Source organism: Candoia aspera, chromosome 4 (genome assembly GCF_035149785.1).
Source record: "Candoia aspera isolate rCanAsp1 chromosome 4, rCanAsp1.hap2, whole genome shotgun sequence".
In the NCBI taxonomy this organism is placed as follows: domain Eukaryota; kingdom Metazoa; phylum Chordata; class Lepidosauria; order Squamata; family Boidae; genus Candoia; species Candoia aspera.
The window spans coordinates 75,259,701-75,286,525 of NC_086156.1; the positions used below are offsets into that span (position 1 = coordinate 75,259,701).

Genomic DNA, 26,825 nt, shown 5'->3' on the forward strand with positions numbered 1-26,825 from the left:
ATCCTCATGCTCTTATGCAGTACTGATGAGGCTTTAATTAGGAGATACAGCACACTGTTGTTGCTATCCTTACATGTATGCAGTGCCAACTACAAAAATGGCACTTTGTGAAGAACAGGCTCTACCAGTCCCTATCTCATACAGACACAGAGAATCAACAGAGGATGAGTGAAATGGAGATAGGAAAGAGAAGAAAAATGGCTGGATTTGCAATGACCTAAACTATGATTTTTAACCATAGTTTGATGAATAAAAGAATCCCAGCACCATGGTGGACCATGATGCCAGGATGCATATAAAACACCTGCAACCAAGCAAGCCCTATTATGGCTTACTATAGTGTGCAAAACAATCCAGTATGGTTTCTTCAACTTTCACGCTTTGTGAAAGTATGATTGTCAATTTTACCCCATGTGAATCACTGCCAGGAGGGGCAAAATGTGGATTTATTCTTTTATTTAACAACTTCAGTGAGGAAATATCTCAGGTTACCCTGACCTTAGCTCTTGCCAAAACTGAGATCGTTTAAAATGAAAACAGCAAACAGACCCAGCGCAGTTCCAGAAGTGCAGAAGACTTATAGTGGGAGAGCTCTGGGCACGGCTGAAATGTCTGCATGAAATGACTGGAAAGAACTGACAAGGGAGGCGCCGCCTCTCCTCCTTCCCGTTCCCGGCCTCTCCGCCGGCGCCGGCTGTTCCCATCCTCGGGCATCACGTCATTGGCAAAGGGGCTGGTTTCCTCTGTGCGGGAGGAGGAAGAGGAGGAGGAGGAGGAGGAGGAGGAGGACCCCGCTTTCCATCAGCACCAAGGAGAGCTCCTCCCGACCTTCCCTCCCCCGTCGCCATTCGCCCGGCTTTCGCTGCTCTTTCCCCCCCGAACCATCCAAGAAGGGGGCTGGAGCTAATTTGGGGAAGAGAGAGAGGAGGGAGATACTTCAGAGCCATCCGCTCTTGGGGGAGGTTGACCCAACGCCTTGTTTTCTGGGGGAAGATAGGGAGAAGAGGAAGGGGGAGGGGAGGGGGTGGGGAGGAGGAGGAAGAGGAGGAGGAGGAGGAAGAGGTGGTGGTAACACCAGCCGGGCTATTGACAGCGTCTTTCCCCTGGATGGAATCACATTGTATCCGGTCCACCATGGCGCTGGGATTGTCCTCGAAGAAAACCTCTTCCCGGAACATCTCAGTAGAAAGGAAAAACCTGATTACCGTCTGCAGGTAAGAGACTTTTTCATTAGTGGTGGTGGTGGGGGGGGAATGGAAGCAGACTGAATAAGACAGTGTTCATGCATGCATGTTCCTTTAGATAAAGATGGGAGGAAAGCCAGATTAGTGGGCAAGCTGGAAATTAAAGGTGCCATTTCCCAATAGTTTAATTTTATGTTTAATAGGTTTTTGTAAAAAAAGAAGTCTGGAAATGGTTAAAGACTTACACAATGCTTCACATACATTTCACACAGGTAAATGAATATCCAATGGGATGGGGGTAGGATTAAAAAAGTTATAAGGGGAAAATACTATATTGAGTGATGGGAAAAAACCATCAGGAAGATTGGAATTCAAGAGATCTAAAGGGGTCAGAGTTGGGCAGACAAGCAAGTTGAAATAAAAAAGAAAGGGAGAAAAAATAAAAATAGTTGTGTAGACTCCCAAGGCACTAGAGATTAACAGAAGAGTAGTACATGGGCCACACTATTCATCACCCCACTCAGCATAGTCAATGGACATGCTAGTTGGGAATGATGTGAGGTTCAGTCTAGTACATCCTGAGAGCATTGAGTTGAGGAAGTATAGTCTTCATTATGTTTTCAGGATCAACTTTTCAACATATCAAATTATGGATTAAAAACTCAGAGTTCAAAGTAATAGTGATTTCCAGAAATATACCCTTAATTGGGAAATCTGTAGACTGTGACAACCTAGGTTCTCCTACATGGCCAGTAGGCTTAGTTAGGTAAAGTATCATACATTACATGGATCTTACCCCATTGCTAGCTATTTTCAGTCTGGGAACCTTTATTTTCATTCACAAGCTGACCAATTAGCTGAGACAGGTCCAGATTGGCAGCTGGAATTGCAGCTCCAGTAGCGGAAGGTAGGTGGAAAATTCTGGGAGGCAACAGAAAGGCTGTGCGTTACCCTCAGTTGTCATAGTGAATTGCTGTACTTCAGAATAGGAAAGAGCCATAAAGAAGAAAGAAACAGGAAACAGAAACTCACAGGGAGCACTTTCAGTATTGGAATCACTTTCCTTCCTTCCCCTTTTTTCCTCAAGGAAAAGAAGGAGCTCTGTTGCAAAAAGTGTTGACAGAAGAATGCTATAGACACCCTTTTAGGGAGATGTGAGACCTGGGAAGTGACATCACTGTGGAGCAGTAGAAGGGACGGGAGGGGAAAAGGAGGAGTAGCAGGCAGCTGCCATAGCAACAACCTTCTTTCCTCAACAAAGGCATTAAGCAAAAGGTAGAAGAACTAGTTTCTCCAACCTATATCAAAATAACATGGCAAAAGCAGGGAGAAGGTGGCGCAGCTTTTGTTGGAAGGACAAGGTTTTTGTCCAGATAGACTTGCATAAAATAATAACAATAGGAAAAAAATCAGTCTAAGAAATAAAAGAGGCAGGAGAGCCGATGGGCCTCTCCTATTAGGATGACTTCATATATCTGACACAGAAGGCTAGTTGACCTCTGCTTGTCTGTCAAAGCCACCTGCACAGAGAGTGGAAGAAATGTGGACAACCATGGCTTGAAACCAACCAATGCTTTATGCCTCTACCATCCTGGGACTGGCCAGAATTTGGTAAAAGGTACAGCACCCTGTACCTTTTATTCAACAAGATGACTATAAGATGCTGTGCCACTGTTTTTCTCAGTGAACTGAAGGAAGATATGCCTTTAACAGACAAAGTTTTAGGATTGGTTGGTTTTTTAAACATTACAACTATCCTCTTGTTTTTGGAATGTTGGATGTAATGGTGATCATCCTATCTTACCAAACAGAGCAGAGCTGGAGAAGATACAGGAAGGGAAGATAAAATGATGAGAGCAGCTATCTCCAGTCTGTTGCCTTTCCAATATTTGCAGTCAGCTGCCTTCCAGACCTGTCAAAATATAACCCCCATAATCTCCACAGCCATTGGCTAAAAAATAACTCATAACTCATCTTGCTTAGACAAGCAAATATCAATAGTCAGAGCTTTTAAACATAGGAAGGGGAAATAAACCCTGGGTGATGATGTAAATCAATATTATTTACACTGTTTCTAAATACAAGGGGTCATGGTTTCCAAAGAAAAAGGAAATCTACGGGAAGCATTTCTGTATACAAGCTTTTGCTGCTGTTCTGTTTTTCTTAATTTATATAGTGCCTATAGAAAGAAGAAAGAGTAAAGAGTAGATAATCTTGACTGATAAGATCCAAACATTATCAGCAGACATTTAAATTGGCTATAAATCCCATTGAACTCAAATAAGACTGTCTTGTAGCTAGTTACATATAAGGCTAGTCTTATGTATAACTCCCTCTCCAAATATACAGATGACAGACATACTTGATAACAAAAATATCACAAAAAGAAAATTGGTATACAAAGGGTGCTTCAGGGGGAGGCTTCCTGGACAACCTTGAACGTGTGTCAATACTAATTTTTTTCCCTACCTTTGTGGGTCAAGTCTGTGAAAAGGCAATTGCTTCATTTTTCACTGGGCTACATTTTGAATGTTGCATTAAGAAATGAGAAATTATGACATCCCTTAACACTACACATTCCTCTCTTCATTTTACTTAAAGAACAAGTATATATATTTTAGGAACTTGATAAACACATGAGCAATAAATTCATCAGCAACATTCAGAAAGGTAGTCTATGGGTAAATCCAGCCAAATCCATTGCATTCACTGAAGACTGATTAATAACTTAGAATTACCAGATTGTGCTTCACCTGCTTTGATACAGCAATAGTATATATTCTGGGTGACAAGATGCCTAGGAGTGGATGGATATCACTATCACACCTTCTTACCATTTCTCTAAGAACATCTAATCAGTTGCTATCTGAAGAAAAAGAACATTCAGTTTTAAAGAGAATTTGGCCAGATAATTCTGGTGCTATTATTTTCAATATCCAAGTGGTTCACAGAATGTAGAAGAACAGAGATGAATAAAAACACTCATTGCTTTTAGGGCTGTGCAAATCCTTCAAATCAGCCTGGAAAAAAGATGCAGCTGCTCTAATATGAAAAGAGATGCTTCATACATGCTCCCATGCAATGCAAAGCAGCCCATTTTAAAGGTTTAAACAGCTCCGTTGCTTATATTGAACCACTTAAATCATATCTTTGGCTTTCAATTTGCATGTTTTCATGGAAATTTCAGGAATATTTGTTCAGGAATTGCTGTCATAGCATAGGTAGGTCATCAAAGCCAAATACAAAGAAATGGTTAAGTTGCCAAAGGTTGTGCAAAACAGGCAGAAAAGCAAATAGCAAGGGACATTTGGAATGGTTTAATGCAAGTGCATCATAGGAAGTTAACTGCCAGCAAATGAAGCAATCCTTCATATTGCTTTCTAATCTTTTTTTTTTCTTGAACTGGAGATTGAATCAGGAGCGTTTGTTTGTTTGTTAAACTTATTACCTGCCCACCTCCAATGGACTCTTTAGGCATACCAATGTACATGTCTGTCCCTTTCATGCTGGCCTGAACCAAGGAGTTTTGGCCAGTTAGGAGATCAGACTAGGAACCAATTAGAATCCAAGGAATACTTGAAGGTGTTGTGAAAATCAAGGAGAATGTTTGATTTTCTAAACCTTCTAGGATTATCAATTGATATTAGCCTCCATTAGATAGACCTGGCCAACTTCAGGTGCAGATTTTAATGGCAAAGAATATTATTTTTTATAACTAGGCATTATGAGTTCATCTTTGCTTTCACAAGGATCTCATTTTTTTTCTGATATTCACATCATTTTGTGTGAACTTTTGATGAACAGTCTACAATCCAGCCTTGATTTTCTAATTCATACTTGAAAGTATCAATCAATCAATCAAGTTAGAAAGTTAGATAGATAGTTTTATAAATGTATTTTAATTTAATTTTAACTTTTAACTTTTTATTTTATCCTAGGTTGCTATCATTTTAAGATAGACTATGTATACTTTCACAGAGCATTATCCTTGTACTGGTCCAAGACTGCAATAAACTTTGATTGATTGATACTTGAGAGTATCTGGTTAGGTAGCTGCAAAGCTTGTTTACAAATTGTAATGTTTAATTAATTAAAGAATGCATGTGGTGCTCTATAAGCATATGCAGTTTAAGCAGCATACAGAAGCAAAAATACACCAAAACACAATATAATTACTGTAAGATACGGCAGCAGAAAATGTAAAATGCAGAACAGTGAAACCCAGGGTAAAATTTGTTTCTCAGACCCCTGAAAGCTGAGGAATTCTTTATGTGAGTTAACATTTGTAGACATACTTTGCTTTATATTTAAAAGAGTTTTAACATATGGAGAAATGATCTATATGGAGAAATAGAAATGATCTATCTTTAGAGAATCCTGATTACTATCATTGCAAATCATTGATATGGAAAAGCTTCCTGATTGGAGGAAAGCCATCCTAGAGTGGTGATTCATACAGAGATGCAACTGGCAGCCTCTTCTGAGGGTGAGTAATTCTGCTAAGAGTGATCAATCCAATCATACTTGATACACAGATACCGCACCATTACCCAGCACCCAGAGAAACTTGGAAGGAATTATGCCCAGAGAAGTGGATCGTACAGAAATGTAACAGCTACTCACAGGAGCCATTAACAATTTAATTTGTATGTGATACCAACCACTCAATATTATCTTCCAACAGAGAGTTCAAGGAGTATTGATACACTTATGTCTGGGTAAACATGATTAGAGATATGGCTGTAAGTCTCATCAGATTTATTTCAGAAAGCTTTAACCATTGCTTAAAGCACTGCTGCTTAAAGTCATAACTGGGTCTGACAGATATTCTGTTCAGTAATTTTCCCAAACCTGCTTAGAGTAAAAACCTGCTGTTTGTTTGCTTATTGATTTGCTTGTTAGCTGTGCTATTGAAACGAAGTGCATTTGCAAGAAACTCAGTCATTAAAAATGTATACCAGGAACACATCCAAATGATCGTATTTAAGTTCCTTCCAAATAAGGACAGCTAGGAGTTGGGCTAAAGCTCATCTCCTTCACTTGGCATTGCTCTGGATTACCAGTCTGGTCAATTTCAGTTCCTCTGATTTTCTCTATTTGTTGCATTTAATCAGGTTACAGTTCAAAAATAGAGACAGGGGGAAGATTCACCTTCCTCAGAGATTATCCCTTTCATTGTGTCTCAGTTATGTATACATGTATGTATATATCCACGCTTAACAAGAGAGTAACTAGCCAGCCTACTAGTATCATCATCATCATCATCATCAAAGTAAAACAGACAGAAGCAACAGGGACAAAACATGGTAGGTCTGCCCATTAAAAATCTCATTGGGAAGCATCCTAATTGTTATAATCCTTAGTATCATTCATGTAATTCAAATGTTTAAAATCACAGGCTGCACTTGAAAGCTTTCTAGCCCTATTTCACTCCCCTTTGTGTGCCGCATGGCTAACACACAGGGTTCCAATATCAGTGCCTCCATCTAAATCAGTGTTTCTCAACTGTAGTGGCATTAAGAAGTATGGACTTCAACTCCCAGAATCCCCCAGCCAGCATACTGGTTGGGGAATTCTGGAAGTTGAAGTCCACACATATTAAAGTTGCCAAGGCTGGAAAAAACTGATCTAAATGCTTTGCCTGCTTTCTCCTTTTGTCTCTTTGCTTTTCTTTGAGAACCTTTGGGCAGCTGCTAGCATGGGCATCAAGAAGACGATGGAAGCTTGTCACTGGAATAAGAAGCACTGAAACTAGACAGAGATTCAACAGGAAGCAAAGAAAATAATGGCAGAAACCTTAGGATTTCACAGAGTCGTTTCAACTGCCCTCATTTTACAGGAGGAGAAATAAAGAAGCACATAAATATAGGGAAGCTCAGATTGGTCATCTGTTAAGGATAAATTATTCCAACCTGGGAGAGGAGGGGCTTCCTGTACCTGAAGCTTGACCCAGTGATCTCCTTCTCCCCCACTCCATATGCTAGTGTGGACCAAGTTATCTTTCACTAATCTGAACAGCACTTCCACCCCAGGATCCTGGACCAAAGTCTCCAGCTCTCTATTTCCTAAGTAGCAGGTTTTTTTTATGACCAGTGATTAAGCCAGATACTTTCTGAATGCAAAACCTGTATTTCATCACAGAGTCTGACTGTGGAAGATGAGATTGACATTCCTTTGCAGTACTTAACCATAAGGCAAAGTTTTACACTGCCCTCTCTGATGCACCCTAGGATTGTCCAGGACAATGGCAAGGCACCAATAGGCTTTGATATAATTCTGGGTTAACTTTCCATAGCACATGGAAAGCAGGAAAGAGATTTGATGGCACAGTTCCTTAGAAAATTAAAACTAAGGCAGAGCATGTAAGCACCCCGCAATAGTGCTAAGAAGTTGAATACAAAGGATGTTGTTATTGGTTTTCTCAGTGCTGAATTAGGAAAGAGCCAGGTTTGAGGGGGAGGGCAGAAATGTTTTTAGAAGCCATATTTGCTGAGCAAGGAACCTGAGAAGAACAGGTTGTAAAGGGTGTTACTGAACAGGCTCAGAGGCTACCTCACTAAGCCTGAGCCCAAGCATTCTGCTGCTACATTATAAGCAAAGGCTCATTCCATTGTGGAAAAGGAGGAATTCTGTCTCATGCTCATATTTTGCAAAGAGTTAGAAGAGCTGTATCTGGAGATTTGGCTTCTTTTTCACATTCAGTCCTGTTTATCTTTCCTTTCTTCATTCTATTGTAGATTCTCCGTGAAGACTTTATTGGAAAAATATACAATAGAACCCATTGATGACTCATCAGAGGAGTTTGTGAACTTTGCTGCTATTTTAGAGCATATACTCAGCCATCGTTTCAAAGGGGATCATGGTAGGTCAGATCAATTTCTCTTGAGGATGAAGAGGATAATGGTGGTGGTGCTAATCTGCATTACTGCAAATTATGTACATGGAGCTAAGCAAAAACTGCCTACTTATGTATGGCTTCTTAGCCTATGCATGACTGATGCCTGCATAATGTGGAGCAAATGCAGAGGAATCTCCTTTCTGAGTGCTACATAGGGTTGGATCCTAAAAACCATATAGAATGGAACCATAGAATGGAATTTGTAATATAAGTCCTACTGATGTCAATATATTTAATCTAAAATGTCTAAGACTGAGCTTAAGTGTTTTGATAAACCAATGGCTTGATAAACCAGTGGTTGGTCCACACATCATACCAAAACACATTATTACTCAGCATACTGTATGAACTAAGGATAGGCCTCAGTGTAATGTATAGTATTTTACCTTACTGATTGGTAAGCAGCTAACTCTGCTTGCTTCTGGGTCACTCTTGTCAGTACTCAAAACTTGTAATATAGGTCAGAATTATTGCCTTCTCAAAGACTGAAAAAATAAGGTTAAGAGACAGTGGCTTGTCAAAAGTCAACCACTGAATATGATGGATGAGTTGGAGGTCTAAGAATATAAATGAAGCCCTTCTGGATCAAACTAATTCCATCCATAGTTCTGTGTCACACACTGATCACCATTAGATGCAGTCAGGAAGTTCACACTAGTGGTAATCTTGGGGCCCCAATAAGTAATTCAGAGCCTAAGCAAACATGCTAACTTCTGGGGTAATCCTTTAGGCAAGAGTATTTATATTTCTGGGTTATTATTAATGACTGTTATTCGTATCCCACCTTTCAGATTACAATCCTCCCAAGAGAGTCAGTTTGGATAAGATGCTGGACTAGAAACTAAGAGGCTAAGTTCTAGTCCTCTGTTAGGCATGAGCTGGCTGGATAACTTTGGGCCAGTTATTCTGGAGGAGAGTGTTACGTACACTACCCTGAGTTGCACAAAATAAAGACAGGATATAAGTAAAGTGGTTTATAAGCAGGTAAACACAATGAATATTTTTATTTATTTATTTTTTAAAGAACTAAAACCATTCTACGCTCCTTTCTAGAAGGCAGTTGGTGGTAGGGGCCCGGTAAGAGAAGAGGAAAGAGTTCATTTGAGTAGACGTCTGTGATAGTTATCACCTGACTTCCCCTCTTTCTCTTCCATGAGCTTTCCAAAGGGTGGCAGGCAATAACTGTCCTATCATGTATAATAACGGATGTAGGACTGATCTTGTTTTCTGGTGCAATTTCAAAATCCACCTTCTAAATAAAGCCTGATATATATTTCGAATTAAAGATATCTGACTTCGACCATTCATACAAAATTCCACCCATGTTCATCCCAAATATTTTTCATATCAGTGCTATACTTTTAGCAAACAGTGGAGTTGTTTTGTGGCTCCTCTTGTTGCTGATAGCTCTATTACAGTACATTCTGAGACCTACCATTAGAGACAGACCTGTATTCTGGTGATCTTTGATAGAGGAAGTTAGTCAAAGTTTTTTATGTTGGTCATTGACCAGACTAGATATAGGAAGTTTGAATTCCCTAGAGATGGTGAAACAATATCCGTACATAAAAATGTTGATATGCTTCTATTATGGTCTTAGGATTAGACTGCTTAGCAAGTAGCAGCTAGTAGACAGCCATTCATTATTGATCAGTATTGTCTGCACTACACTACAAAGTCTTCCCTCTCCTTCCCTCCCTGCTTCCTCCTAGGTCCTGTCAGTTGGTTTAGCTCTGACGGACAACGTGGCTTCTGGGATTACATCCGCCTGGCATGCAACAAAGTCCCAAATAACTGCGTCAGTAGTATTGAAAACATGGAAAACATCAGCACCTCCAGAGCTAAGGTCAGAAGATCTCAGGGACTGAGGCAAGCCTTCTGGGCTGGCTCTACCATTACACATAGTCAAGGGGCTACATCAGGCAGTAGATGCTGGGGGCTGTGAGTGGCAGTCAGGTGTGTGAAGACAGAGCTGCTCATGCTTCACAGCCTGCCCTGTGACTCAAGCTAACTTGTTGCCTTCTGACACTATGGAGGATGCTGTCCAATTGCCACTATTGAAGTAAGATTCTGCTGATTAGACCAGTTTCTTTCTGTATGTGGGATGGTGTTGGAAAGCAACTTGACTTTCACCTCACTTGACAAAATTTATTGGGCCTGCCCTGAACCCAGCTTATCTTCTCTGCAGCCGTGCATCTGAACATATGTGCAAGTAGCAGAAGCATGAAGAAAAGTAATAATGGTTTTAAAATACTGTTATATTCCTATTTAAAAAAAAAAACCCAAGCATTTATCTCTGCTACGTTGCTCCAGGATGTAGCAAAATTTGGTAGTCAGTACTGTTGGCATACATTGTGTTGCAGAAGGCTGAAAGAAGGACATGGTTACCCTGGAAATGCTCAGATAGAAATAAAAAGAGACTCCAATTTCTTTGTAAAGTTGGAGACATTATCTTCTCTGATCTATGTTAATGCAATATTTATGTTTGATGTTGGTCCTACCTTCCTAAATCATTTGACAAGGTTCAGTTTGTGGTAGCTTTCTTTCTCAGAGGCGTGGCTGTAATAATACATTTAGAAAGAAATTCTGGTGTCTATTTGATATACTTTATGAAACTGTATAGTGAGATGAAGATAGCTGGGAAGAATCTTTAAAAACAAGGTAAAAGTCAGGTCAGTAGGCTTATGTCGTTAACTAATTTGGGCCTGTGCTGCTTCCTAATGGATGGGTTATGGAAAGACTTTACCTCTCATTCAGACAATTTTCCATCAAATGTATTTAATCCTCACTGCTATTACTAAATACAAACTTCAGTGGTTGAATTGTCTCACTCTTGATTACCAATGAAGTTTAAGATTCAGGGTTAAGTAGCTCACTCTTGAAGTCAAAGAGAGAGATACAAATATGGTTTTTTTACATTAATTTTAATAAGCCATTGCTTTATTGAATTTATTTGGGATCTTCATTTATGTCTACAGTGACTTACCAACTGACTTTGAGTTTATTAAGATGATGCTGTCTGAATTTGTGTATGTTTCTGTTGGCCAGTTGATCAAGGAATTACTTTGTGTGAATTATCCCCCCTTGATAAAAATCATGGCTTCAGATTCATATGAGTCATTGATTTGGACATGTATCATGTCTGGAAGCGGAGATGCAGTGGGTAACATCTTTTCTGAGAATGATGTCTTTACAGTGGGACTAACTAGCTGCACTGATATGAAGAAGTGATGAATAATCTGCTCCCAGCCAAGTCAGAAATAGCAAAGCAATCATTAGTATCCTCACTGTCATTTGTACTTATTTATGACAGACCTGGTATGCTCTGTTGTAGGAAAACTGACCTAAAACTTAAGACCTAGACATTCTGTCAGAATTGGGGCTTCTGCCTAGGACATCCTCTGGGATGACATATTGTCAGTTGGGAACATATGCTGGGAGGGGAGAGGTGGAAAAAGTTAAGATGGTGATTGTGATCCCACACCCACAATCAAAGCTCCACAAAGGCAGGGCCTCAATTGTGCAGCATCCACCTTGTGGGTGCTCCTACTGTTGCTGACATAGACACAAAACACCTCACCAACCCCACCCCCATGGTAGCCTTGAGCACTCCCAGTACTTTTTAAACCAGGTAAAATTAGTTTCTTTGTTCCCTTCCTTGAGCAACACTGAGGTGTGAGGTGTGAGCCAGTTTAGTCTAGGGGTTAAGGTGCTGGGCTAGAAATCAGGAGACTGAGAGTTCTAGTCCCACCTTAGGCATGAAAGCCGGCTGGGTGACCGTGGGCCAGTCACTCTCTCTCACCTCAACTGACCTCACAGGGTTGTTGTTGTGGGGAAAATAGGAGGAGGAAGGAGTATTAGATATGTTTGCTACCTTGAGTTATTTATAAAAAAATGATAAAGGCGGGATAGAAAATAAATAAATAAAAATAAAATATAAATGTAAGCTTTTCTGCAACTGAACAAAAGAATGATAAAAGGACCTATTTGTATGCTGCAGAGCCTCCTGGTCCCACACACCAGGCAGCAACATGTGAGAAGAGAACAAAAGGCCCTGCAAAAACTTTTGAAAATCATCAGATCAAGAAAGAGGAACCCATTTGTTCCCTTTTCCTACACTCCCTCTAAAAGAGTAGGTGGCTGAGAATGAAAAGATCTCCTCTGTTTTTTTCCTCCACCCATTTGTTCTTAGTCTTATTTCTGAGTGGGCAAGTAGGAATAGCAAAGGCTGGACTTCCTTCTTCTTCCTTTCCTAAACTTTTAGCTCAATGGGAATGCTGCTATGAAGCCAAATTCCAGAGAGAGACACCAGCTCCCTTCATTTTGCAGGCAGCCTGCCAGCACTCTGGGGAAATGACAGAGGCTTTCTGGAATTTCTTTCCTTGGTTGCAGGTCCTTTTGAGAAGAAGCTGGGTTTGGGGAGGAGAGAGAAGAGGAAAAGATGTGGCAATTGCCAGTTTTTTATGTGCAGTGTTGGCTGCAAAATGTGAGCCAACATCATCTTTATTTCCAAGAAGGTGTTAGGGTACTAAATGTCATGAGTACTGATGGTGAGCAGGAGGGGGCCCCTATCCAGGGGGGAAAACGCACGCGTAGTTTAGAGACTTTGAGCTGTCATTCAAAGAAACCCAGAACAGACCCGCCTTGACTTTTGGGGTTTATTTGTCTGGGTTTTCCCCCCTGGATAGGGGCCCCCTCCTGCTCACCATCAGTACTCATGACACTAAATCAGCTCCCAAAAAAGTATTGAAACATAAACATGGTGGTCCCTGAGGTGCAATATTTTGTTTGGAAGAGTGCTGGCTGCAGCATTCTGAGAAATAAAGTTGGGGGCCACGGCTGTCTGGAACTTTGCTCCACGGCTTCAGGCCAATTCTAAAAAAGAAAAGAAAAAAGATGTAGTTTCAACTTCCACAGTCTTTCAGGAGACCGTTTGGCTGCAAAGTGTGTTGCTGAAGTGTAAAGTCTGATAATTATTTTACTTGTGAGGTAAAATGGAGGTTAATCTAGAATCTGAATTTTGGATCCTACTACACAGTATGTCATGTCTGTTCCTTCTTAATGGTTTTTGATCTGAACATGTATGTTTTGATGTCAGTCAAGTCAAATATTTTGAAATGCAAATCTAATCCTAATTGATCAGCTAATGTTTATTCATAGAAGAAAATCTCATTGTTCATTCTAAAGCTATCACCTTAAATGTAACTTGTTGGAAAGTCAGTTCTGTAAAAACTGACGTCCAAGTAACTTACATTTAAGGTGAAAGCTTTGGAGAGGACATTGTCTGGATGAGACATTCCAACTTCCTATAACCTATCTGTTAGAAAGCAGCACCGGTTTGAGTTAATGACACAATGGGAACCTTCACTTGAGTCTCATCCAGGTTTCCTTAGATAGCTGTCTTTACCTCACAGTACAGATTCACGTTGAACCACATATAAATGTTTCAGCACTGGCCAAAATCTTGAGTTAGTCTCTGAGCATTTAAAATGAACACTTTTTGTAGTGCTGCCTGTTCTAGCAAGCTTTCTGTTTTAGGGCCGGGCATGGATTCGCGTTGCCCTGATGGAGAAACGCATGTCTGAATATATTGCTACAGCACTTCGGGATACTAGAACAACAAGGTAAGAACCTCTGAGCTTGCACCAAACAGAAATACGTGTTCACCGTTTTGTTTCCCCTGCAGCCACCCCCTTTTCCTTTGCTCCATTGTTGCCTGATCAAACAAGTCTGGTGTCCTACTTCCTAGTTACTTTCCCAGCCCAAAACTACAGCTATGCTGAGAGACTCACAGAGGCCCACACATCCTGTCAAATAGGAAGAAAAAAAGGGTCACGTGCCATTAAATGTAACACAGTGTAAACCTAGATTCATGTCATTAGACATAGCAACTGTTTCCCTTTTAGCTACATGCTGGGTTCACATAACTGGGTTCACATAACTCTGAACTCTGGAAATCTTGTATTAGGTACATAATGATTCTGCTGTTGTTTTTCTTCTGCAATATATAGTAGTCATAAATATATAGTAGTCATAAATGAAACTTGCATTCTGCCAGTGTACGACGATTACTCTCAACTCCGCTTGGAAGCCTGTGCATCTTAAATTCAAAGCCTAAATGGGCCACCAGCTCTTATAGTGCAAGATTTAGCACTAGCCCTCCTTTTCAATTGCTTGGTGCTGACCGCAGGTACAAAGAAAACTGTGCCCAACACTTTGCTTCTACAATGCAAAAATGCCTTATATACAAAACGTTGACTAAGTGAGTTTGTTTGGGCTGAAATGTGTTATGCATGCCAGAATTTTTGGATGGCTTAGAAATACCTTGATCCTGTATGGGGGCCAGTCCTCTTCCAGGCTCCTACCTGGTCTAACTTTTGATACCTTGATATTTTAAATCTTTTGACTTCAGTAGGCATGCTGCAGAGGAAAGCATCTGCCTTTAGCTTAACTGTTAAACATGTGTCTGGGAATCCATATCATCCCTATACGTTTTTCTTAAAATATAAAAATAATGTGCTGCTGAGGCTCAGGGTTTGGCTAAGAAGTGCCCAACTGTTCAGAAAAAGGGCAAAAGTAAGCAAAAGCCGTAAGAAGTTTCCTGTGAAAAGAAGGCTGGAGGGAATGGCAGGCACTCTTTCAGTAAATTCATACTTCATAAGTAGTTTTGACATGGGATGACCTTTTGCCATTCATATGTACACATTGTGTGTATTTGATTTTTCCACTTTGAGGAAGAAGTGTGCAAATGTCCCTCTTTCAGTTTTTTCCAGTGATATGAAAAATATTTGTAACCGTAGCACAGTGGGAGACATGGGACAACAATGCTCCTATCTTTCCCCACAGTCTCCCCTGTTTAATCAACATGTCTCTCTTTCCCCACATCAACCTCTATAGGAGATTTTATGATGATGGAGCAATAATGCTGCGAGAAGAATCCACTGTCCTTACGGGAATGCTGATTGGCCTCAGTGCTATAGACTTCAGGTATGTTCATGCCCCGTTTCAACCTTTCTTCGTGCCGGAGCACTGTTACTCTGAGTACGTATTGTGTCTCCCATGACATACCTACTGAATGAAATACATTTGGTTGTCTTTGCACATTAAATCAAATATTATAATGAACATAATAAACAATGTTATGGCTTTGGGTGATGAATGCACTGTGATTCACTGCAGAAGACTGCAGAAAACAGGTGATACATTAGAACTGTGATACTGCCCTACACTATCTACAGTAGATACCCCAAAGGCAGGGATCTTTCAATAGCTAGATTTCGCTCGCATATCTTCCAATTCTGGTTTGTTTTACAGTTTCTGCCTGAAAGGAGAAATTATGGATGGTAAGACACCGGTGGTTATCGACTATACTCCATACCTGAAGTTTACACAGAGGTAATGGCTTCTGTTAATGTTGCCTTGTGTCATGAGGATTAGGCTGTACAGTTGGATAGCAGGAGGTTCACCAAGGCCAGTAATGTACACGTGACTGTTCTAAGTTCAACATATGCACGTTTCATTTAAAGGGGAGCCTTCCATTAAAAACAAAAAATTAAGGACACATTCCAAACTGGGACTGGGTCTACATGTACTAGAGAATTGTGTCGTTGTCATCATCATCATCATCACAGGAGAGAGTCCTGAGGTGGCAAAATTAATTATATCTCTTCAGACTGTAGATGTGCGTAGGATGGCTGGGAACAAATTATGAATGCCTCTCCATATTAAAAAAAAAAACATACTTCCCTGTGAATAGAAAAATTGGCACAACAGGTAGAGAGATGTACTAACATTCTTTTCACAGGTTAATCTTTTTTTTTTTATGGAAGTTTTCAAAATGGTATTCTTGGGACTTGAAATGATTAGATGTATCTGTGTAGGACAGGTATGCAAGATATTCTTTGAAAGAATCTGTAGAAACTCCTCAAGCTGTTCTTTCTTATTAAAATCACTGAAATATAGTACTCCTGTCTGTAAATTTGAGATAGAAATGGAAAATTCTAATCTGCAATTGTGCATCCCACTTCAGTCACTTTTTTGCAGTAAACTTCACCATCTCTCTAGTTATGACTACCTAAGTGATGAGGAAGACCGGCACAGTCTGGAGAGTAGTACCAGTGAAGAGAGCTCCCCTGATCACCCTTACCTGCCACTTGTGACTGCAGAAGACAGCTGGTACATCAAATGGCGCAAGATAGAGCAGAAGTTTCGCATCGTCTATGCACAAAAGGTACCTGGAGTTCAAGCATGAGCACATGGCTCTGAGGGCCAAAGCTGCATCTGGCCTAAAAGCAAATAAAATGGCTCAAGAAGCATGGAAACGTTCAGAGTTCCACCTCGGAGACTGGAGCTAGACTCAGAGATAGTGCTCCGACCTCAGAGAGAGAAAACTGAGATAAAGGATCCCCTCCTGTGCTCCACAGAAGCTTCTAAAGTCGGTTGTTTTTGAAGTCAGAAAGAATCAAAGGAAGATTTTCCAGGAGGGGTTGAGAATTTGATGGGCCTAAATAAAACTTCCATGGGAAGTAGCTAATAGAATCAGAGTAGATATGCAGAGGGAATTTATTTTTTTTCCCCCTAGTTGACTGTAACCATAAGGAAAATCTTTGCTCCTAAGATGGTATTGGTATTGGGGGAGACATTTTCCATTGAGAAAAATCAGAATCTGGATTTTCCTCCGACCTGGTGACTTTCAAATGTTTCAAATGATTATGTGCAATGGTTGGTGACAGTAAAAGTTGTAGCCCAATATGATTGGAGGTTATCAGATTACAGGAAAGTCTGCAATAGGTTAAGGTTCAGAATATGTAACCAATCCAGGATTTAATTGGAGCAACCTTGAAATATATATTTGCTTTTATATTCACAGTTTCTTAAAATATGTTTGGTTATATTCCCCCCCTCCCCTGCAATTACTCCCACGTGTCTTGTTCCACTAATCTGTTGAGCTCCTAGATTTCTCAGGAGCTGGGAATATTGAAACCAAAGGAATCACAGCTAGAACACAATTGGTAGAAAATTCAGAATGACTCTGATTGAACAGGTGGGAGCTTTCTATAGCTCATTTTAAAGCATTTTTCGTGGTGTTAATAACAATAAAGACCCAGTACTATGCTACTGCTTGAGATATTATTGCTGCCTCAGGATGCTTAAGGCAGTGGCCACAAGAGTTGGAGAAGATGCAGCCTTTGGGAAATATTGTTGAGTCACAATTCCTTCAACCAAGCTGGCAGTACCTGATAGGAACTGGAGCTCCACAACATCTGGAAAGCACACACCTTACCCATCCTTGACCTAGTTGCTTGCTCCTTGTTTTTCTTGATTTATACAGTATACCACTGGCAGCAGGAATTTGGCTGAGTGCTCAGTGGTTGTGTTTCTGCAACATGCTTATAGAAACACAGGGTTGGAAGGAATCTTTGAGGTCATCTAGTCCAGTGCAGGAATCCTCATACCATGCTGGGCAAATGGCTTTCCAATCTTTTCTTGAAGTGATGGAGCACCCATGACTTCAGGAGACAGTCTGTTTCACTGCTTAATAGCTCTCACGGTCAAGGAAATTATTTCATGGTTGGATCTCTCTCTGTTAAGCTTCCACCGACTGGTTCTTGTCTTGTCTTCAGGTCCTATGGAGAATAAAACCACACCCTTTGCCCTGTGACATCCCTTCATGTATTGGAAAACTGCTATCATGTCTCCACTTAGCTTTCGCTTTTTTAGGCTAAACATACTATGGTTCTTTAACCACTCTTCATAGGATTTAGTTTCCAAGTCCCTTGTTGCTCTTCTCTGCTTTCTTTCCAGTTCCTCAGAGTTCTTTTTGTGTTGTGGTGACCAGAAATGAACATAGTATTCCAGGTGTGTTCTGACCAGGTGTGGTCCAACCAATGCAGCTTAGACTGTTACTGTCACTTCCTATAATCTTGACATTATATCTTTGTTGATGCAGCTGTGACACATTGCTGAGTCATGTTTAATCTGTGGTCTACCAGGACTCCCAGATTGTTCTCCCAAGTATCAATGCTAAGCAAGGGGCCACCTATCTTCTACCTATGCATCTGGTTTATCCTGTCTAAGTGCAGAACCTTACATTTCTCACCAATGAACAGCATTTTGTTGGATAAAGCCCAATGAATTTTGAGCCTGTCCTCTAGGGTGTTAGCAATGCCCACCCCCACTCTGCATTGTGTCATCTGCTCATTTTATGAGCATTCCTTCTATTCCCTCATCTAAGTCATTTATGAAGATGTTGAAGAGTACTGGGCCCAGGGCAGAACTGCTAGGTATCCCCCAATGTATTTCCCTCCATGTGGACCTAGACTCATTAAGGACCACACATTGGTTATGATCGTTCAGCCATTTGGTAAATGTGATTATCCATTCCACATTGTTTCAGTTTATCAAGAAGAGGCTATGGTCTACTTTATCAACTGTCTCACTAAATTCTAAATACATTATAGCATTCCCTTGGTCCACTAATCTAATCACATTTTCAAAGAAAGCAATACATTTGTCTAGCATGACCTGTTTTTAACAAATCCATGCTGGTTTCTGGTGATAATCCTGTTAACTTCTGAATGCTTACAGGCCCACTGCTTAATTTTCTTTTCTAGGGCTTTTCCAGGTATTGATGCCAAGCTGATTGGTCTGTAGTTTTCTGGGTCCACTTTCCCCCTTTTTAAAATATTGGAATAACATTGGTTCTTCTCCAGTCTTCTGGAACTTCCCCTGTGCTCCAGGATTTCTCAAAGATTTCAGTTGGTGGCTCTGAGATGACATCTGCCAGACGAGAGCCCTTTTTTGTTATTTTTGGCATTAATAGCAAACCTTTGCTCATGCTGAGCTGAGCCTTCATGAACCCATCCTTGCAGATTCAGACTGTTTCCCGATACTCTGCTTTTGTTATATGCTCCTCTTTCAATTTTTTAAATTTGTCCTTTTTGTTTCTCAGTTTGTCAGAGAGAGATCCTGGTGCAACCACGCTGGTCTCATCAGGTGTCTCCCCCCCTTTTTTTCTTTGATATTGTGTTTGTGCTTTAATTATCTCATTTTTCAGAATTTCCCAACTGTCCTGAACCACTTTTCCCTTCAGGATTCAGGATTTCCATCCATGGAATCCTTCCTACTTTTTTCCTTAGCTTGTTGAAGTCAGCTATTTTGAAATCCAGAACACTAATCTGGCTTCCTTCAGTTCTCCCTGCCTGCACTATGGTGAATTCTAGGACTATGGTCACTCTCTCCCAAGGTTCCTACCACTTCCACTTCTTTGACCATTTCCTCTGTGACAGTAAGTATTAAGTCCAATATAGCTGATCCTCTAGTGTCCTTCTCCACCTTTTGGACAATGAAGTTGCCTGCAAGGCACATCAAGAGTCTGTTGGATCTCCCACTTGCCACAGAGTTTGATTCCCAGCTGATGTCAGGGTAGCTGAAATCCCCAGTTGCTGTTCAAATTATTTCCTTCCAGTGCTGTATTCCAATCACGAGATCCACGCCACCAAATTTCAGAAATACGCACAATATCACATTTGCCCAAGTTTTGCCTGTTTGTTCCCTATACTCTGTGCATTGGTGTACAGGCATCTAAGCAGTTTAATGCTGCTCTTCTTAAGTTTCCCTGCTGCATCTCTTGGTGCAGAGAATAAGGCTGGCACCTGGTGTATTCTTGAGTACCCCTTCTTCCTTGCCTCTTCCTTCCTTGTTGTAGGGCTTACTACCTTTGGTCTTGCGTTTTAGGTGTGGTTCTAGGTAATGGTGTCCTCCCTCCTCCAGATTTAGTTTAAAGCTCTTCAGTTGATCTTAGCAAGATACATTCCAAAGACATTCATCCCAGGTTTTGTGAGATGCAGCCCATCTCCTGCTAGAAGTCCTTCCTGTAGATAGTGAAGACCATGCTTGAGAAATCCAAAATATTCTTGACAACACCATCCCTTGAGCCACCAGTTCACTTTCAGAATCTGTGTTCCTTCTTTGGGTCATGATAATCAGTTGGAGGCATGGATGAGAGCACCACCTGTACTCCGAACTATTTCACCTTCCTGTCTAACTCCTCAGTCTCTTGATATTCTTCCTAGGCTCTTTCTGGTAGTATCATTTGTTCCAACAAATTATTGGATTGTTGTTAATTATGGTTCCCTCAATTAACCTGATTTTCTGAGTTCATATGATGCACTGGTGAACTAATTAATCACATGGACTAGATTTGCACAACACATTAGTTCAGTGCTTCTCAACCTTGGCAATTTGAAGATGTGTGGACTTCAACTCCCAGAATTCCCCAGCCAGAATGCTGTTTGGCTAATTTGTGGTTCAGTATGTTATGTGAACCCAGCCTATAGCTAAAAGGGAACCAGGCTGTATAGTTCCCCCCGCCCGCCCCAACAGCTTGCAAGGAGGTCAAAGTACAGTTGAAAGAGATCCCCTTTCCATTATCTTCCTTCCCCTGATGCTCTCCAAATGTGTTGGGTCTATAACTCCCTGAATTCCCAAGGAATACATCTGAGAGACAACAGGTTGGCGAAGATTGTCCTAAGCTATTGATTATAATTAAGCCCACAAATTTCTTTTTGCCAGTTTTTAAATAATTGCAGTAGCTCCTGCTGCTAAGTCCTAAAGCCTCACGACTTTGGGTTAGATGCTAAGGAAATCCCTCAGAAGTCCTTGCTGATGCTTCCCTTTGGCAAAAACACAGCTGGGAACTGGTAATATATCTTCTCCATTGTGGTCACCTCAACTTCAGAATGCTCTTTCCAAGGAAGATTGCCTGGTGTAGAAACTTATCTTTTGGTGCAGTCTTGTGGTTTTACCTGCTTTCTAAAGACCTGCTTATACCTACTAAGATCTTTAGCACCATGTTGGTTTATTTTATTGATTTACTGCTGCTAGTTTTGGTATGCTAAAGATTTTAGTTCTGGTATAATTTTTGAAGGTTATTAAATCAGTAGTCTAAAAAAGAAGTTAGCAGTTCATGGGCAAGAGTCACTTTTTTATTCTTGCTTATTGGCTAGGTTTTTTCAAGGTAATATTTTATGCCAATTTCACTTTACAGGTAGTCCTTGCTTAACGACCACAATTGGGACTGGAATTTTGGTTGCTAAGTGAAGCGGTCATTAAGTGAATCCAACTTGATTTTATGACCTTTTTGCAGTGGTCATTAAGCGAATCACCACAGGTGTTAAGCATCCCAAATGGTTGTTAAGTGAATCATGTAGTTCCCCATTGATTTTGCTTGCCAGAAGCTAGCCGAGAAGGTCGAAAATGGCAATCATGTGGCCACAGGATGCTGCAATGGTCATAAATGCAAACTGGTTGCCAAGCACTCAAATTGTGATCACGTGACTGTGGGGATGCTGCGATGGTTGTAAGTGGGAGGACAGGTTGTAAGTCGGTTTTTTCAGCACCGTTGTAAGTCTGAACCGCCACTAAATGTATGGTTGTTAAGTAAGAACTACCTGTACTCCTGTGTAGAAATTAATTTTTCTCCTTTCCCCCTCATTTGCTGTGTCCCAGGGCTATCTAGAGGAGCTAGTTCGGCTGAGAGAGTCGCAGCTCAAGGATCTGGAGGCAGAGAACAAACGCCTGAAGTTAAGGCTGGAAGAGGTGAAGGTGCAGAATCAGTTAGAGAAACGGGAGCTGGAAGGGGTCATCCTGGAACTGCAAGAGCAGCTGTAAGTAGGACGCAAAACTCTTGTAAAACTCTCCTTGCCGGTAATAAGCAGGCCCAGGTGGAATCAATTTCCCCTTGCCCTATGAGACTGGGCCTAGGGCAGTGTTTCTCAACCTTGGCAACTTGAAGATGTGTGGACTTCAACACCCAGAATTCCCCAGCCAGCCTTGCTGGGTGTTGCAAGTCCACACATCTTCAAGTTGCCAAGGTTGAGAAACACTGGTCTAGGGTTTGTTAAATTTGATTAAAACTGGATCCTGAATTAAGTGGGAGGATGGACACGGTGCTGTTCTCTGGTTCCTTGCCTTGAGCTGACAGGTTGCATTCCCTCCTCCTTGATCAGATTTCCCTCCTCCTGCTCTGCCCCCAGGACGGGCCTCATCCCTCCAGACAACAGCCAGTTTACCCAACTCTCCAAGGAAATGGCTGCACCCTTGGTGAACCAATGGCCCTCTTTGGGTACTCTGAACGGTAATGAAAGTCATGCAGAAGCCAAGATATTCAGGAGGTCAGTGTGTGTTTAAAAGAGGTACCTTTTGTCTAAGATCTCTAGCATCCTTCAGCACAGTTGCTGGCAATCCGTGCTGCACATTTCCTCCATTTCAAGGCAAGAAATACTTGAAAAAATATAGCACAGGCTTTACATTTTTCAGTAAGTTTAAAAATCATGGAAAATAACTTAATCTCTCCCCCAAACCAGGGAAAAACAAAAATGTATCGCCCACTATGTAAGTGATGCAGTCTGTTTTCATCACTGACTCGCTTATCACAGCCTTCCACATGTCAATTCTATGTAGCATCTTTCCACTAAAATATTGCCTATCTTTATTCCATGTCTAATTCTGTCTTTTCTCAGTCTAAGTCAGCTTAAGCACGTAACTGAACCATAGTAAGTCCATTCTGACTTTTTCTGGTTTCAACTCTTCTAGCTAAAACAGGCAATCTGTTTTTAAACACAAGTACAAAATTGGTTCTTTTTACAGAATGAAAGCATCAAAGTTTGGCATTCTTGGAAAACAATTAGAACCACCACCTAATTTTAGGGAGCGTCTTCATTATGTAGAAAACATTTTATCCATGGAAACAGCTTCTCTCTGGCAGTCCTACTACATGAGGAAATGGGCAGAAAAGTTCACATCTACACAGTCCATAGATGCTACAAGAGCACAAAGCCTGTTCGTTTCCCTGATTTTATATTTGGCAAATTAATTTGAATTATTCCATATTGCCAAAATTTAGTAACCACTCAGTATTAGAATTGGCTGAGCAAAGGAAGGGTGATTTCAAGAAGAAAAAGAGCTGAATCTATGGAGAACAACAACAAAGAACGTTTAAAGAATATTCACAGCAAATGGCAGCACCTAGCCAACCTCACCTAAACTAAAAAAAAAAAAAAATGAAGCAAGTTTGAGCTTAGTTAATATTTGGATGGGAAGCCATCTGAAAATCCCAGGGTTGTATACTAAATGGGGAATTAAAAACATGCTGGAGGAAGGCAATGGCAAGCCATTGCTGTATTTGTTGTTAAAAAAGTAGTCACTGAAAGTTGAGCTTGCCTCAGGAACAGGCTATCTGACTTCAGTAGCTAGATAGGTTGCCTTATCTTAAGATGTGCAGAAAACAGCCTTCTACATGTCAGAATTATATAGTAATGGGATATTTTTCTGGCCAGCCTCAAGTCTTTCTATATCAAGGCTTGCCAAGGTGCATTTGGAATTATGAGACCTAGTTATGGGCACCTTCAAAAAATGGCTCATGTGGTGAGCATGACCAAGACCAATCATAAAGCCCCATCACTAAAAATCAAAGTGAGGCTTTTCTCTCATTCATTTCTGCCATTCACCTTCCCTTTATCTTTTTTTCTGGACAGATGGTCACAAAGCAGCGGTCTGCAGCCACCCGCTATTTCTCTCCTTCAGAAATGCCTCTGGGGTTATGTAGAGTCCAGAGGCATTGATGGAAAAACATATTGTGTTTGAGGTTGATGTTTTGTTTTATGGCATCCAATTTTTTTATAATTAGATTTTTTTAAAAAAAATGAAGTTAGGTAGGAGAGAGGAGCTGGCACAAACCAACAGAGTTGTCATCAGGGCACTACACTGGAAATTTATGCATTCTGGGAAGTAAGTTCAAAGATGTCTCCTAATTCTTTTTCTTTTTTCCAGGCATAGTTTCATGAGCACAGATCAGCTCTCAACAGAGATAAGTTTGAGTTCTGATTCACAACGGATGGGTGAAGGGAAACATGAGGGGGAACCTTGGGGGCCACTGGGTAAGAGCTTGCACAGTCTTGGGAAATACCTGTGACTGGATATGTACATCACCCAAAGCCATCATGTCATTTCATCTGGCTTCATGTTTTCTGAACCCAGCCATGTTGTCCTGCTCAACCATCTGTGGTGTAGCATTTGTTAACCCCAAAAGGGCTTACTTTAGAAAACAAGAAGTGCCAGGGCTTGTCACGCCCTTTGCCCTTCACATTTTTTTCTTCCCTCTTTTAGATATGTGAATGCTGGTTCCCACAGGGAAAGTGCTCTCTGCACATTTTTAGAGTCCCATCATTCATCTTTTCTAGGGCAAATGTCTTGCACAGGAAGCAGATCTTGGTCCTAGCTCAGCTCAAGCTTTCTGTGAGACTATGAAATCTCTCTTTCTGTTTTCTGGATAATGTGTGTAAAACAGTTATTAGTATGTCACAAGAAAGAAATCATTCCAATAGTTAATAACTGTCAGTGATCCCCCTCAAAGCATAAGTCTTATTTCCTGTTAAACACTGTCCACAGAGCTTTCAGTGACTTCACACCTAGAAATATAGCAAAATAGCCTGTTTGCATTTCCGGCTCCCTCTGGGCTTGCCTCCTTCCAGTTCTGTCCAAACTGCCCTGAATATATTAGATTTCAATGGCATCTTATGTTTGCTTAAAACAATCATTTTTGTTATCTGAACTATCAAGACATTAGAAACCTTTTGATAGTTGGGACAAAACATTTAGAATTTAGTAATTTCAAAAATGATGCCAAGATGAAGCAGAACTTATCAGCCATTGTGTGCATTTTGTCCTCTTGAATTTGTCTTTTCCCATTCAAGGGACACGTTCATGGCAGTAACTCATATAGAAGACTGGCTTCTTTGCAGGAACATAATCCTGTTTTGTATTCCCAGACTTCTTTTTTAGGGATACTATTGAAGGAACAGGGATATCCATCTTATACAATGCCACTCTTCCTTCTTTATCTCCCTAAAACAAATACAGTATGTAATTAATTTTTCAAGTTATGACTGCTTTTTGGATTAAGGTCTGTTTTTAATGGCTTTCAATAAAGTTAATGAACTTTTAAGTGCCTGTTTAGACCCTCCTTCAATTGTAGCAGATGCCATGTGCAGCCCCACCCCCAAGTTGTCAATAGCTATTTTGTATGGCAAAATAGAAATTCAACACACAGGGAAAAAATTAGTTTTTCTCTGGCTGTGCCACTTGCTGGAGTGTGGGCCAGCCACATCACTCATTCTAAAGCCCTCCCTCTCTTCTTCCCTCTGCAGGAAAGGACCCAACTCCATCAATGTTGGGCCTCTGTGGATCCTTGGCCTCCCTGCCTAGCTGCAAGTCTTTAGCTAGCCTAAAATCCAACGAGTGTCTGGTGAGCGACAGCACTGAGCCAAGTCCCGCTCATAGCCCCAGCTGAGACAGCAGCAGGCCGTTCTCACAAACCTCAAAGACCCCTATGGAGGAGCAAAGATTTTGAGAGGCAAAACATCTTGAATCAAGCCCCTTTGGCTTGGTTTCAGTAGGTGGGAAGGGCAACTGAACTGTTTATCCAGCTTGATGCAAAAGGGCAATGTCCCTGCTTCCTCAACAAAATACTCTTAGAAACCCAGACTTTCTTCCTTAAATTGAGAGCAGAGAATGAAAACAAAAGCAAGACTGCCCACTTGTCAGAAGCTGGAAGGATTGACTACAAAAAGCGCTTTTGTAACATGATGCTGTGTATATTATATGTACTATGTATTGTATATGATTGAGATTGCCAAAAGGTGGCTGCCTCTGCAAAACATTTAAGAAAAGGTCCTCTGAATGTCTATTGATGGAAGCAGAAAGAAAAAATTATCTGCACAGGTTGAAATTTGCTGCACAATGTGAAGACTTGCACAATGGACAGGGAAGCTGCCTGGCCCTGTGTCTATCCCCTTCCACTGAAGAGAATGCCCTGTGGTTGTGTTCCTGACAACGGCATTTTAAGACTTAATTGTGGGAAGAGGGGTAATTTGTCGCCCATCTTAACCCCAAAGAGAACTGCAGCACCTGTTTTGGTTAACCGTGTTACAGAAGGGGGGTTCAAGGCAACTTCAGGTTCCTGGACATCTTTGCAGCACAGGAATCACTTTTTGTCTTCCTTGGTCCTGCTGCACTCTTGAATGAGCCAACTTCCTACATGTTTCTCCTGCATGTTGCTATCCCACTGGAACTTTCTGCTATGGGAACAGAAACAGCCTTGGAAGCTGAAGGAGAACCAGTATCTGTATCTTGGCTTTTGATCTGTGCCATAGTTCTGATGCAGCAAGGCATGCTTAAGAATGTGCTCCGGGATAAGTCAAGATCATCACTGACCACAGCTGAGAAACTGACTGGCACCACCTGAGGAGATTGTTAGAAATGAATAGACATTAAATCAAATTAAGGAGCTGGCAGACAATGCTTACCGATGTTTATTTTCTGATAACATGTTCAGGCCAGCTTTTAAATTCTGCAGTCACTAACAACTTCCACAGTAATCAACTGTGGCACGAATGGGACAAGCCACTTAGTTTTCCCATTCTTCCCTCCAAGTAAAGAGGAGTCTCAGCAGTTGCATGTAACTCAGAGGGGGAGGGCTTCTTCTCAGAATCCTGTAATGACAATATTGTCAAAATTCCAGAACCACGGCTGAAAACACTTGCTGTCTGTGTGGATGGTAAGGGAACTCACATTTCTCCTATTGTCAGTACTCCTATTTAGAGTACTGACAGATACGCTGACCGTGCTTATAGCATTGCAAGCCCAGCCCATGTTGCTAGTTATGGTTCAGTGTGTCACGCAAG

The 26,825-nt window shown here is 41.0% G+C and overlaps 1 protein-coding gene across 2 annotated transcripts; it reads left to right on the forward strand.

Moving 5' to 3' along the window:
* Positions 1–1,037: 1,037 nt before the first annotated feature.
* Positions 1,038–25,746, forward strand: RUNDC3A (RUN domain containing 3A). 2 transcript variants are annotated; one of them, XM_063300601.1, is made up of 11 exons: positions 1,038–1,214; positions 7,922–8,046; positions 9,795–9,928; positions 13,621–13,706; positions 14,980–15,069; positions 15,397–15,477; positions 16,147–16,312; positions 21,592–21,749; positions 22,092–22,256; positions 23,914–24,020; positions 25,290–25,746. In XM_063300601.1, exons 1-11 carry the CDS (start codon positions 1,108–1,110, stop codon positions 25,430–25,432), a joined length of 1,362 nt encoding a protein of 453 aa, XP_063156671.1. In that variant the 5' UTR covers positions 1,038–1,107; the 3' UTR covers positions 25,433–25,746. The 2 variants fall into 2 exon arrangements, with proteins under 2 accessions (XP_063156671.1, XP_063156672.1); XM_063300602.1 differs by having other exon boundaries at positions 22,119–22,256.
* The last annotated feature ends 1,079 nt before the right edge of the window (positions 25,747–26,825 follow it).

Bases quoted from the DNA above. Each gene is read 5' to 3' on its own strand.
- RUNDC3A (XM_063300601.1), top strand. From the start codon at position 1,108: ATGGAATCACATTGTATCCGGTCCACCATGGCGCTGGGATTGTCCTCG. The intron at 15,478-16,146 runs GTAATGGCTTCT...CCATCTCTCTAG, and splicing joins TACCTGAAGTTTACACAGAG to TTATGACTACCTAAGTGATG. The intron at 21,750-22,091 runs GTAAGTAGGACG...CTCCTTGATCAG, and splicing joins CTGGAACTGCAAGAGCAGCT to ATTTCCCTCCTCCTGCTCTG.